Raw genomic sequence first — 12,363 nt, forward strand, 5'->3', positions numbered from 1 at the left:
CCTCGATTGACAGGCACTTCGCTTGCATCTTATGCAACACTTATCCCTGTCGTGATCGGCTGCACTTTGGCTTTGGGGCTCGGACAGACAACCAGGCATCGCCATGGCGGACAAAGCTCAGAATTCAGAGAAGGCCGGGAATAGGTCGGCAACAAGACCTCAAGTATCGCAAATCTCAAACATCGCATCACCACCCGGATCGAAGACACCGCCAAGCATGCCGTCCAAGCGCACGATGTATTTCCCAGATAATTCAAATTCGGACAGCCGCCAACGGCAAGATGGAGCAGATCCAATCGACCCTAGTGCGCTTGCAAAAGCATTGAAGGATTATGAGACTGCTGGGAGCCGTCGGGACAGGACCCCGGCCTCCAGCCCATGTCGCAAGAGACAGCGGGTGTATGGGGACCGGTAAGCCACACTTTTGATTGTCTTCAATCATAAAGCCTGCGACAACACGAAGTCATTCATTTGTGATTCAGCTACTGACCATAATCTAGATTCATTCCCAATCGCGACGGCCAAGATCTGCAAGCGACTTACAGTTTGTTGCATGAAGATGGTTGCCCATCTACTCCTTCCAGGACCAAGAAACGCCCTCCTCACTCCGAGCTTCACTTCCAAAAGAGTGTGTTACATAACGGAACCCAAGGACTTACCTAGTTGTGCATATGAACTGACTTATAACCACAGCCGAGGAAGCCAACCGTACATTTTCCCGGGTTTTGCGCAGCGAGCTGTTTGGAAACACGGTGCCACAACCGGACCTGAACTCTGCGCCATCCGACCCGTTGCTCGGATTCAGCAATGGAATAAATGATAAGACTCGATCCCATACGCCTCCCGCTCATATCTCTGCCAACCTCCCTCCCGCTAGCATCACCCCCACCACCCCGCACAAGAACCTCTTCAACTATGGACCTTCACGGCCCGGATCGGGACATCCAACACCCTCTAAAACCCCTCGAAGTGTGCATGGCCCCAACTTGGACGTGCGCTCTGAGCTCTACAGTCTTTCTCCTATTCGGTACGACAGTCAGCGCATTCTTGAAACACCTCGAAAACAGGCCCGGTACGTAAACAAGGTGCCCTACAAGGTCTTGGATGCGCCGGATCTTCAAGATGATTTCTATTTGAACCTGGTGGACTGGGGCAGTAGCAATGTTCTTGGCGTTGGATTGGCCAACTCGGTCTACATGTGGAACTCCCACACCGGTGGAGTTACGAGGTTGTGCGAGCTGAAAGATGATACTGTGACCAGCGTGAGCTGGATTCAAAGGGTAAGCGAGGAATCCACATGTGAACGCTCCATACCTAATACTCACACCACGGACTACAGGGTACACATCTTGCAATTGGCACAGGTAAAGGTCTGGTGCAGATATGGGATGCTGAGCATTGCCGCCGGCTACGAACCATGATTGGACATACCAACCGAGTTGGTGCCTTGGCATGGAACGATCACATTCTCACATCGGGATCCCGAGACCGTCTCATTTATCACCGTGATGTTCGATCTCCCGACCAGTATGTTCGAAAGCTTTCTGGCCACAAACAAGAAGTCTGTGGTTTGAAGTGGAACACCGAAGATGGCCAATTGGCATCCGGCGGCAACGACAACAAACTGATGGTTTGGGATAAGCTTAACGAGACCCCTCTCTACCGTTTCTCCGATCACAATGCTGCAGTCAAGGCCATTGCATGGTCTCCTCATCAACGTCATCTCCTCGCTTCTGGGGGCGGTACCGCTGACCGCACGATCAAGTTCTGGAACACACAAAATGGCTCAATGATCAAAGAGGTCGACACTGGCAGCCAGGTCTGCAACCTCTCTTGGTCCAAAATCTCAGACGAGATCATCAGCACGCACGGTTACAGCCAAAACCAAATTGTCATTTGGAAATACCCCCGTATGGAACAAATTGTCTCGTTGACCGGCCACACTTTCCGCGTTCTTTATCTCGCCATGAGCCCTGACGGACAGACTGTCGTAACAGGGGCAGGCGATGAAACTCTCAGATTCTGGAAAATATTTGATAGACGAGCTACAAGAGACGCTCGTCGGGAAGGCAGCAGACTGGCCGAATGGAGTACCATCCGGTAGTCCGGTCAATCCACATACTTTCTAATTCGTCTCTTCATCTGCATTCGACATGGCGTTTTTCGTTCACTTCGATTTGGTTACTAGGGGAAATCTTTGCATGGCCTGAGGGGATCTTACTCTTCGTCCTTTTATGCGTCGGCATCTCTTGAGTCTTTCTTTCCATCGGTGGTTCAAAGCATCTGCGGGTGGAGGTCCGGCGCTGGTTCATTCGGAATGGGCATTTTCCTTGTTTTTTCTTTCTTTACTTTATCGTTTCTTCTTGCTTGGTTTGATCTCTTCCATTGGTTCGTCCCTACCCTGGCTGTGACCTAGCTGGCCATACTTGGCGGGGCGCCTTGGAGTCGAGCGAACATTTCTACATTCACGTTTCTTCAAGGCTTTGAGCGGCGGCGCTTGGTGTTGTTTCCTGGTTGCCGGCATACGGCGTTGCGTGGCGGGTGTTCTCATTGCAATCCTCTCTTTTGCAAGGTTGGTTTTGATGATGACATGACCCTTTTTTTTTCGGGCACGAGTTTGTGCCTATTTTCCCATTTCAGATGATTTAGCTATGCCAACCGGCCATCATGAGATCTAAACCATGCCGGAAATGAAATGAAATCGAAATTGACACACAACTATATCTTCCTTAAAGGTGCGAGTGCTTATCCAACTTGCCCAAAACCAACCATGGATGTTTTTAGTACCTACGGATTGCGATCTAAGTTTCTTTTCCTCGAGTGAAGTAATCCAACCAAGGAGATATCTGATTAACTATGCTATACTGTATACATTCATGAATGAGCTTCGCCTGCCCAGTTTTTGGCTCAGATTACCAGGAACAAAGAAAAGAAAAAGCGCGAAGAAGGGAGATTCGAAACACCAAGGGAAATCTAAAGCACCAAGCGCGCCGGCTCAACCGAGAGAAGAGTCTTGATTCGCTCCAGGAATGCCTTAGCGCGGACCTCCTCACCAGCAGGGACGGTCAAGCTGAAAACATTGGAAGCAACACCAGCCGAGCTCTCGACCTCAGCCACAGGTGCAGACTTCTTAGACGACTTCGCACTAAGGAAATCGATCAAGTCTTCGGTGACAGGCTTAGAGCGGACAGTCTTGGGAGCCTCGAAAGCATTCAGCTCGGGGACGTAATCACCGCGCGATGTGTTGATGGGCCTGGCGCCGAGAACCTCATCGAAGAGCTCATCGGCGGAGGGCTTGGAGCTAGCCAAGCGGGGCAGGTCGTCGTTGGCAAGGTCTGTAGCCACGGCAAGGAAGCGGGACAGCGGGACCGTCACACCCAGGTTATCCTGGAGCTTCTTCTGAGCGGAAAGCACGGCAGCCAAGGAAATGGAGATGGCGACGGAAGCCATGGGCACGGGCTTGGGGGCAATCTTCTCTTCAGCCGCAGCTGGCGCGGCCGGGGCCGGAGCTGGGGCGATCTTGATGTTGCTCAGATCGAGGTGGGCGAGCTTGGCCAGGGTGGCGGCCTGGGTTGACGGGTAGTCCGCGGGAATCTGACCGATATATGCAAGGACGTCGCCCTTCAAGAGACGACCCTTGGGGCCGGAGGCTGGGATCTTGGAGACATCGGACTTGGGGATGCCCTTCTCACGGAGGAGCTGGGCGACGGAGGGGTAGAGCGGATAGGCGGGGTTCTGGGTTGCGGAAGAGGTGGATTGAAGGCCTAGAAGGGATAACAGTGTTAGCACATGTTCAATAATGCCTGTTATATTGCAGGTAACCTCCGCCGTAGAATCGAGCTCAGAGTAGCGGCGTTCCGTTGCGGAGATGCTGTTCGCCATGACCATGAATGGGCAACTTACGTCTGCCGACACCGAACATGTTCTGTTGACGCCGAGCGAACATGGCCGGGACCTGGCCAACTGTGATCTTGGCTGCCATTGCTATGTGATTCTGGAGTTTTGGAAGATTGGGAGTGCTGCGGTGCCGATTGGGATCTTCGGCCGGTGTCGCAACTCGCCGCGGACGCTGGATTCGAAAGGAACGAGCAGGATCAACGAAGAGCCCACCACCAGGTCGAAGCGCACAAATCTCCGAGGTCAATTTGTTTGATGTCGTGTGTTTGGAGAGGTAATCTAAAGCAACCGTTGGAGGTGTTGAGGGCGTTGGGAGCTTTCACCGGCGGCCGGGACGGGAACATTTTTCTGCCGCGTGCTGTTTTGGCCATTATCGGCGATTTCCGACGAGAACGACGGTCAACTGATTCTCGCCCTAGTAAGTTACCGAGCGAACCTATCTAGTCGTTGATTCTTTGTCAATTTTACTCAGAATTGATGGGAGTCAATTGACTGTGCGTCGTGGTCATGATCACCTTACTAACTTGAGCATCCACAGTCTCGGTGCAACCATGTCCGTCAGACCACCAGCCTTCTCAATATTCTGGCGCCAATGCCTACAAAGCCCTATGCGACCTGGCTTTCAGACGAACTCGACGTCATGCTTGCGCTACTTCAATTCTAGTGCGCCTCAATACAAGGTCAAGGGTGTGGCCAGAACAGTCGATTCCGCGTGGCAGGCCACAAGTCCTTATGGGAACAGGAACCCCCGCGCCCTTGCGAAGCTACAAGCGAAGGTATTACAAGTCGGACAAGTGCTTTTGTTCCAAGCACCTTCTCATCGCCCATATATCTTAACTGCATATGGTCTGTCCGCGTTTTGCTTCGCCTATTCCATCTACAACTCAAACGCGGTACTCCGGGATCCTCTGGTTCCCCTTCCAATGTGGCAGAAATCTCTATTTGGTGGTATCTGTATCATGATGAGCGTTGGAGGCACCTTGTTCATCTCCCGCACTGGCTCCCTAGTCAGAAATATCAGAGCGATCAATTCTAATGGTCGTATGCGCGTCCTCTTCACAGTCCGAAGCATGGTCCCTTTCAAGAAGCCTTACCAAGTTGAAGTGGCGCCTGGTGACCTCTCGTTCAAGCGCAGAATCTCGGTCTCTCCGGAAACCATGCAGCGTTACGAGGAAAGCACCAAACTCGGCCGTGGATTGGACAATGAGCCAAGCGTCTTCAGAACACTGAGATCCATGCCTCGCCGTGTTTTCCAGAGCATGCGACAACTTTTCACGAATGAGGACTTCATCATTGTGCAGTTGGCGGGTCACAAGACCCATTTCCGACTGGACTCCAATGGATACATCTCGGATGATCTCCTTCACTTTGGGCGCATGGTGAATGTGAAGATGCCCTTCAGAGATTGATTGGTGATCATTATCCAAGCATCACCAAGCTCTTTTCGTGGTGTGTCGCATCTAGTTAAGTTTTGTACATCATTTTGGCTTTGTCTCTTAAACAGCGACTCAGCACTTGTAATACCAGTCAAGAGAAAAGCGCAATTTCAATTGAGAGTCACAGTAGATTATATTATAGGAGTCCCTGTGCTTGGCAGAAGAAATAGTATGTAATGTTGTAAGGTCTTCACAATGCTCCTCTAAATTGGGGGAGCCACGTGATGGCCCCGGCGCGTCTTGGGATGGACGCGGTCCACCCGTTATCGCGCCCCTCACACGTCTTGCCCACAACTCAATCTCTAGTTTTATACCAGGGTCCTTGAATTTCTCGGCGCGTTGCTCCCTCAGGGAAGCCGCTGGCAAGATGGGAAAACTCATTCGTTTGGAGCTTTTCAGTATGTACGACCGGAAGATACACCGCACGCAGTAGCTAACTTTGTCACTAGACTTCAAGTCCTACAAGGGACATCATGTCCTCCTATTTGGAGATGCCTATTTCACGTCGATCATTGGCCCGAACGGGTCTGGCAAGTCAAACTCGTGAGTGGCCTCCTGGTCTTAGTCCAAAGAGCCTGGGGCTAATGTGCATTAGGATGGATGCCATATCTTTCGTTCTAGGAATCAAGTCTTCTCACCTGCGATCAAACAATCTCCGTGACCTGGTGTACCGTGGACGTGTTTTGCGCACATCTAAAGTTGACGGAGAGTCCGCTGCTGATGGACAGGATGGCGAGCAGGAGGAGGAGCCCGAGAGCATGGATGTCGAACAAGATGCCGGCGGAAACGACCCGAACTCCGCCTGGGTGATGGCAGTCTACGAGGATGATGCAGGCGAGGAGCAGCAATGGCGTCGATCTATCACTAGCCAGGGCGTTAGCGAATACCGCATCAACAACCGAATCGTGTCCGCCCACCAATACAACGAGGCCTTGGAGGAGGAGAACATCCTGATCAAAGCGCGAAATTTTCTGGTATTCCAGGGTGACGTCGAGGCGATCGCATCCCAGTCGCCCAAAGACCTTACTCGGTTAATTGAGCAGATCTCTGGCAGTCTGGAGCACAAGGCCGACTATGAAAAATTCAAAGCGGAGGCGGAGGAGGCCGCGGAACAGCAAACCCTCCAGCTCAACCGCCGGCGAGGCATCAATTCCGAGGTCAAGCAATACCAGGAACAGAAGCGAGAGGCTGAGAACTACGCGAAGAAGGCCGAAGAACGCGACCAGGCCATTATCACTCATATCCTGTGGAAGCTATTCCACTTCCAGCGCCTGATCGATGACTCCAGTGCTGATATCCAGAAATACCAAGATGAGCTTAAGGAGTACCGTCGTGGCGTCGAGAAATACGAGAAGAACGTCGAAGATGCCAAGAAAGACCATGCTCGAGTTGGCAGAGATGTCGGCAAGGCCGAGAAAAACATCACGAAAAAGGAGAGGGAAATTGAAGAACTCAACAACTCCCTTGTGCCTGTGGACGAGAAGATCGACATCACCCAGAAGAAGGTTGAGAGATACTCTTCGAAGATTACCGAGATCGAAAAGGAGCGCACATCACAAACCAACAATGGCAAGCAACTAGAAAAGGATCTCAAGCTTGTCGAGAAAGCTCAGGCTCAATGGGAAGTCGAATGGCAGAAGACGATGAGCAAGAAGGGTGGCCAGTTGAGCGAAACCGATCAGCAGGAGTACCGCAAGCTCAGAGAAGAAGTCAACCGACGTTCATCGGCGGATTCCTTGAACCTTGACAATCTGCGCCGGCAGAGAAAGACCGAAGCTGAAGCGGTCAACAGCTTGAAGGGCAAGTTCGAGAACACCGAATGGCAACTGAAATCTGTTGAATCCGATGCCCAGAAAATGAACGAACGCAAGTCGTCTCTCAATGACGCCATCAAGTCTACCTCCAAAGACATCGACCGTAAGAAGAAGGAGCTGAATGCATTGACTTCGGAGCGTTTGAAGGTCTCGCAAATGCGGACCGAGCTGGAGGAAAAGCTCCAGGTTGTGTTAAGGAAGCTTCTTGAGGCCGATGACGGGAAGAAGCAGACGGAACGCGAACTCCGGGCCAAGGAGTTGATCTCGGCCTTGAAGCGCATCTTCCCCGGTGTCAAAGGTCGCGTCAGTGATCTTTGCCGGCCGAAGCAGAAGAAATACTCCGATGCAGTCAGCACCGTACTGGGTCGACACTTCGACGCCATTGTTGTGGACAATGAGAAGACCGCAAAGGAGTGCATCCAGCACCTACGCGACCAACGAGCAGGTCAGGCCACGTTCATCCCGCTGGAAACCATTCAAGTCAAGGCGTTCAACTCGAACCTGAAGGGCATGCATCGGGCCATGCGCCCTGCGATTGAGACTGTTGACTATGATGATGCCGTTGCGCGAGCAATAAGCTATGCGTGCGGCAACTCTATTGTTTGTGACGATCTGGCGACAGCCAAGTATCTTTGCTACGAACGAAATGTGGATGCGAAGGCTGTCACCCTTGATGGAACTGTCATCCACAAGGGTGGTCTCATGACCGGTGGACGTGGTCCTCAACAGAACTCCAAGCGTTGGGAAGATTCCGAGGTCGAGAACCTGTATAAATTAAAGGAGAAGCTCATGAACGATCTCACCACCCTACCCAAGAGTCACCGCCGAGGAACTGAAGAAGAGACACTGCAGGGCGAGCTCGTTGGTCTCGAGCAGCGCCTCACTTACTCCCGTGATGAGTTGAAGGCCCTCGAGAGAAACCTCGAGAGCAAACGTAGCGAGCTGGACTTTGTTAAGCGCCAGATGGAGGAACTGCGACCCAAATACACTGAGCGTAAGGAAAACCTTGACGAGCTAGACGAGACAATCGAAACGTCACAAGCTTCGGTCAGCAACGTCGAGGACGAGGTCTACCGCAAGTTCTGCAAACGCTTAGGGTATGATGACATCCGAGAATATGAGGCCCAGCAGGGCTCTATGCAGGAAGAGGCCGCGCAAAAGAAGCTCGAGTTCACGACTCAAAAGAGCCGAATCGAGAACCAGCTCAGCTTTGAGAAACAGCGTATCCAAGCAACCGATGACCGAATCAACGGTCTTAAGGCCCAATACGAGCGCGACCAGGGCCTGATTGAAGAGCTGCAAAGTCAGCAAGAGGAAATCCGCAACCAGCTCGATGAATACGAAGCGGAACTTGAGCTCCTCCGAGAGGCCCTCGGGAAGCAGAAGGAAATCTATGGCCAGTCAGCAGAAAACTTGGCAGAGCAGCGTCGTGAAGTCCAGAAGCGTAGCAAGCATGTTGAAGCAGCGTTAAAGAATGTCAATGCACTTGAGGCAGAGATTCAGAGGAACTGTTCAAGTCGTTATGCTCTTCTACGCCGCTGCAAGCTTGAAGATATTGATGTTCCTTTGACCGAGTCTTCCAATTCCCTTGACAAGCTTCCAATCGATGATCTTGTGCAAGCAGCAGACCCAGATGCCATGGAGGTGGATGAAGGTGATGGTTTGGACGAGGCTGCTCCGGTGCACGATTACGGTATCGAGGTCGACTTTGATTCTCTGGGAGAGACACTGAAAGAGGTTTGTGTTTGCTCTCATCGCTTTTATCTCTCGCATACTAATTCATTTACAGGAGGCCGATGACAAGCTCGAGGATGAACTACTCGAGAAGGTTCGTGTTCTCAACAGTGACCTCGACAAGATGGCACCGAATGCTCGCGCCATGGAGCGCCTGGAGAGTGTCGAGAACAAACTTCGCAGCACCGAAAAGGACTTCGAGGATGCCCGGAGATCTGCACGAAAAGCCAAGGAAGAGTTTGAGTCCGTGATGAAGAAGCGATCCGACCTCTTCAATAGGGCATTCACCCACATTTCTGAGCAGATCGGGCCGATTTACCGTGAACTCACGCGTAGCGCCAATTACCCCCTGGGTGGTCAAGCGTAGGTTTCTTTTTTTACATCCGACTCTGAACGATCACTAACATTTCAAAAGCTACCTCGATATTGAGGACTCGGACGAGCCCTACTTGGACGGCATCAAATACCACGCCATGCCTCCTCTCAAGCGTTTCCGAGACATGGAACATCTTTCAGGTGGCGAGAAGACCATGGCCGCACTCGCTTTGCTGTTCGCTATCCACTCGTACCAGCCGTCTCCATTCTTCGTGCTGGACGAGGTTGACGCAGCCCTGGACAACACCAACGTCGCCCGCATTGCCAACTATATCCATGACCACGCCGCGCCTGGCATGCAGTTCATCGTGATTAGTTTAAAGACCGGACTGTTCCAGAACAGTGAGGCTCTAGTCGGTATCTACAGAGACCAAGTCGAGAACAGCAGCAAATCTTTGACGCTTGATGTGAGTTTTGAAGATGTGTTTCGTATACGCCACTATAGAAATATGCTGACAATGATCGTGAACAGCTTCGGAAGTACACGTAAATCCTCCAGGCGGGGTTTACGTGGATTGTGTGACGACTCTTTGCTTTTGCTTTGCTTCCTATTTCTTCATCCTTGTAGATTATTGAGTCTTGCTTTGTTTTCTTCTACCGGAGTCGATTATAGGAGTAGGAAGCCCAGTGTCTATCCCGGGCGATTATTCTTATCGGCAAGGCCGTTAATTGATACCAGTTTCTGTGCTGTGTTTTTTCAAGTTCCAACCCTTCTCATACTTACTCGTTCTTGCGGGTAACCCTAAAATTTCCGGCTCCGAACGATTCACACGCTGAATGTTCATACTTTTTCAGACTTTGGACAGTACGTAGAAAATCAAAAGTAGATACGAATAAATTCAATTCTGTCCATCTCACTAGATGTTTTTAAGGATGTTAAAACCCCCTAGAGAATGCAAAAGACAAGAGATACCAAGGCCTGGTGAAAAAGATAGCAAAGGAACGTCCACCCGTAAAACCCCGAACCGACCGACTTCAAGTTCTCTTTTGATGCATCTTTCGTCATAAAAGATTCAAGAACCTGACTTCCATCATGCAGAAGGCCTGGCGCTTGTTGAAAGCACCGGTGTGGGACGAGACATAGCGATGTCTCAAATGAAGAATAAACGAGAAAAGCAGAAGAAGTGCCGAAAAACCGAAAACCGTGAACCGTGAACCGAAATCTGAGAGCTGAGAACCGAAGAAACCGTCATCCATGGGAGACTTGCGACCTTGTTGGAGATCCCACCCTAGCGAGAGGTGGGTAGTTGTCGAAGCCCAAAATGTCAGATACCAACTAGTCTGTGGCGGTCTGTCCCAGACCCTTAACACCAGTCGCAGGCTTCGGCTTGGGAGTAAGGTTCATTCCAGAAACGCCCTTGACTAGAACAGAAGCCTTGTTTTGAGTAGCACCATTGACGCCAGCAGCAGGCTTAACCTGAGAAGAAACGTTGGCCGGAGTGCCACTCTTAAGCCCAGCAGCAGCCTTGGCTAGGAGAGCAGCCTTGGCTTGAGGAGTAATCCCAGCCCGAGGAGTGGTCTTGGCCTGGGTTCCATTGGCCTCAGGAGTACGCTTGGGCTGAGAAGTAGTGGTATCGACCTGGGTTGCTGTCTTGGTCAGGGCAGCGGCCTCAGGCTCAGTGACAGGCTCGGGTTGGGTGGGCGTCTTTTCCTCGCTGGCCTCAGTGGAAGGATTCTCAGAGGATGACTCGACATACGCGCCAGAGGCAGGGGTGTTCTCAAGGGTATCAGGAGCGGAAACCTTCGACCCGTTGGTGTCGTCGGTGGTAGAGCCATTCGGAGTCATGCTGCCATGTTCGTACTCATCAAGTGGCTGGGGGACCTGATTAGGGATGCCGGTGAGAATGTTGTTGACTGCGTCGGCATTTTTGCGAATGTGGACAGTTTGCTTCATCTTGTCTTTGACCATGAAGTCACAGGGGACGAGACGGTGCTCGGCATCCTGGTCGCGGTGGTACTCATAAAGGCGAACTTTCAGGCCGCGGATGAGGATGGCCCAGCATCGTTCATTTGGAAGCGGAGCACTGAGCAAGCGGGGCACGGATTGATCCCAGTCGTCCTGGATTGGAGCGGATTTGTCGTGAATGATCTTCACAATGGTGTGCAGGCTTCTATCTTCGCCAACAGCTCTCACGATGAAGCAGTTTGACTGGTTGTTCTCCTGATCCTCTTGCCATTTGAGGACCCAGCCATCGTTCGAATCGAAGGCGTAAGTGAGGATACCGCTCACCATGATCTTGACATTCTCGGCGGTTGGTTTATCCTCGTAGGCGTTGATAAACTCTGCAATAGCAGGAAGCGAGAGATAGTTGGTCGTCTCCATGATGACGATGTCAGAGGAAAGAGTTGATGGTGAGAAAGAATTGATTTGTGAAATTGTGGAAGAGAAAGGTAGTGACAGGAAAGAAGGATCGAGGTGGGAAGGTGAGGTCCGGAAGTAAGAGAAGTAATGAGATCAGCAAACCTCATGTAATACGGCCATGTGAGCGAAGGTGAGCAAATTGAAGCAAACATTTATACTGGTAGGCTTCTTCCTACCTTATATAGGAGCTTCATGGAAAAAGCCGAATTGATAAGGCAAACATGTGTCGTTACTTGGCATCCCTATACACCTATAGAGTGGTTTCTATATGTACTACAAGTAACGCGAAAGTGCGAGTTAAGTCATCGATCTCGCAAATATTGTACTACTTATTACGCCTCTACCTATTACCTTGTATAGGCTTAAGGGCAAAGCCGAATTACCAGCGCAAACCTGTGCCATTACTTGTTGTTGGTATCTGTACATTCATGCGTATATGTATATACTCTAGAAGTCTGTAAATATAGGTCCCTACAAGTACCATCTTTACATGAAATACCTTAAGTAACGCCAAAGTGCGAGCCAAGTGCGATCTAAGTAAAAAAGCCGGCATATAGTTACATCTGCATCTACTCTAGATATGTTACGCTATAGCCTAAATGTCTCTAAAGCCCTAGGGCTCCTGCATACTACGTTACATAGGAGCCTAATAGAAAAAGCCAAATTATTAGGGCAAACATCTGCCGTTGCTTGGTATCCTATAGATATCTATGGATCTTAATAGAAAAAGCTAGATTATTAGGTC

At 50.9% G+C, this 12,363-nt stretch overlaps 5 protein-coding genes across 5 annotated transcripts; 3 read left to right on the forward strand and 2 right to left on the reverse strand.

The window, feature by feature from the left end:
- Nucleotides 1–103: 103 nt before the first annotated feature.
- N7525_009094 (WD40 repeat domain-containing protein) lies at nt 104–2,104 on the forward strand (the record flags this gene model as incomplete). Its single annotated transcript, XM_002563175.1, has 4 exons — nt 104–411; nt 501–628; nt 694–1,280; nt 1,340–2,104. 4 exons carry the CDS (start codon nt 104–106, stop codon nt 2,102–2,104), a joined length of 1,788 nt encoding a protein of 595 aa, XP_002563221.1.
- An 869-nt stretch (nt 2,105–2,973) lies between these two features.
- Nucleotides 2,974–4,268, reverse strand: pdx1 (uncharacterized protein; the record flags this gene model as incomplete). The annotated part of the gene is given in 3 exon segments (XM_002563176.2): nt 2,974–3,764; nt 3,904–4,176; nt 4,187–4,268. 3 exon segments carry the CDS (start codon nt 4,266–4,268, stop codon nt 2,974–2,976), a joined length of 1,146 nt encoding a protein of 381 aa, XP_002563222.2.
- Nucleotides 4,269–4,448: 180 nt separating this feature from the next.
- N7525_009096 (uncharacterized protein) lies at nt 4,449–5,306 on the forward strand (the record flags this gene model as incomplete). The annotated part of the gene is made up of 1 exon (XM_002563177.1): nt 4,449–5,306. The coding sequence occupies one exon, from the start codon at nt 4,449–4,451 to the stop codon at nt 5,304–5,306; it is 858 nt and encodes a 285-aa protein (XP_002563223.1).
- Nucleotides 5,307–5,700: 394 nt separating this feature from the next.
- N7525_009097 (cohesin subunit SMC1) lies at nt 5,701–9,746 on the forward strand (the record flags this gene model as incomplete). Its single annotated transcript, XM_061214590.1, has 6 exons — nt 5,701–5,731; nt 5,783–5,876; nt 5,929–8,884; nt 8,937–9,244; nt 9,297–9,663; nt 9,729–9,746. The coding sequence occupies 6 exons, from the start codon at nt 5,701–5,703 to the stop codon at nt 9,744–9,746; spliced, it is 3,774 nt and encodes a 1,257-aa protein (XP_061069021.1).
- Nucleotides 9,747–10,532: 786 nt separating this feature from the next.
- Nucleotides 10,533–11,579, reverse strand: N7525_009098 (uncharacterized protein; the record flags this gene model as incomplete). The annotated part of the gene is made up of 1 exon (XM_002563179.1): nt 10,533–11,579. The coding sequence occupies one exon, from the start codon at nt 11,577–11,579 to the stop codon at nt 10,533–10,535; it is 1,047 nt and encodes a 348-aa protein (XP_002563225.1).
- Nucleotides 11,580–12,363: the final 784 nt, after the last annotated feature.

This window comes from Penicillium rubens, assembly GCF_028828025.1.
Source record: "Penicillium rubens strain IBT 27055 chromosome Unknown utg000003l_segment0_segment0, whole genome shotgun sequence".
NCBI lineage: Eukaryota > Fungi > Ascomycota > Eurotiomycetes > Eurotiales > Aspergillaceae > Penicillium > Penicillium rubens.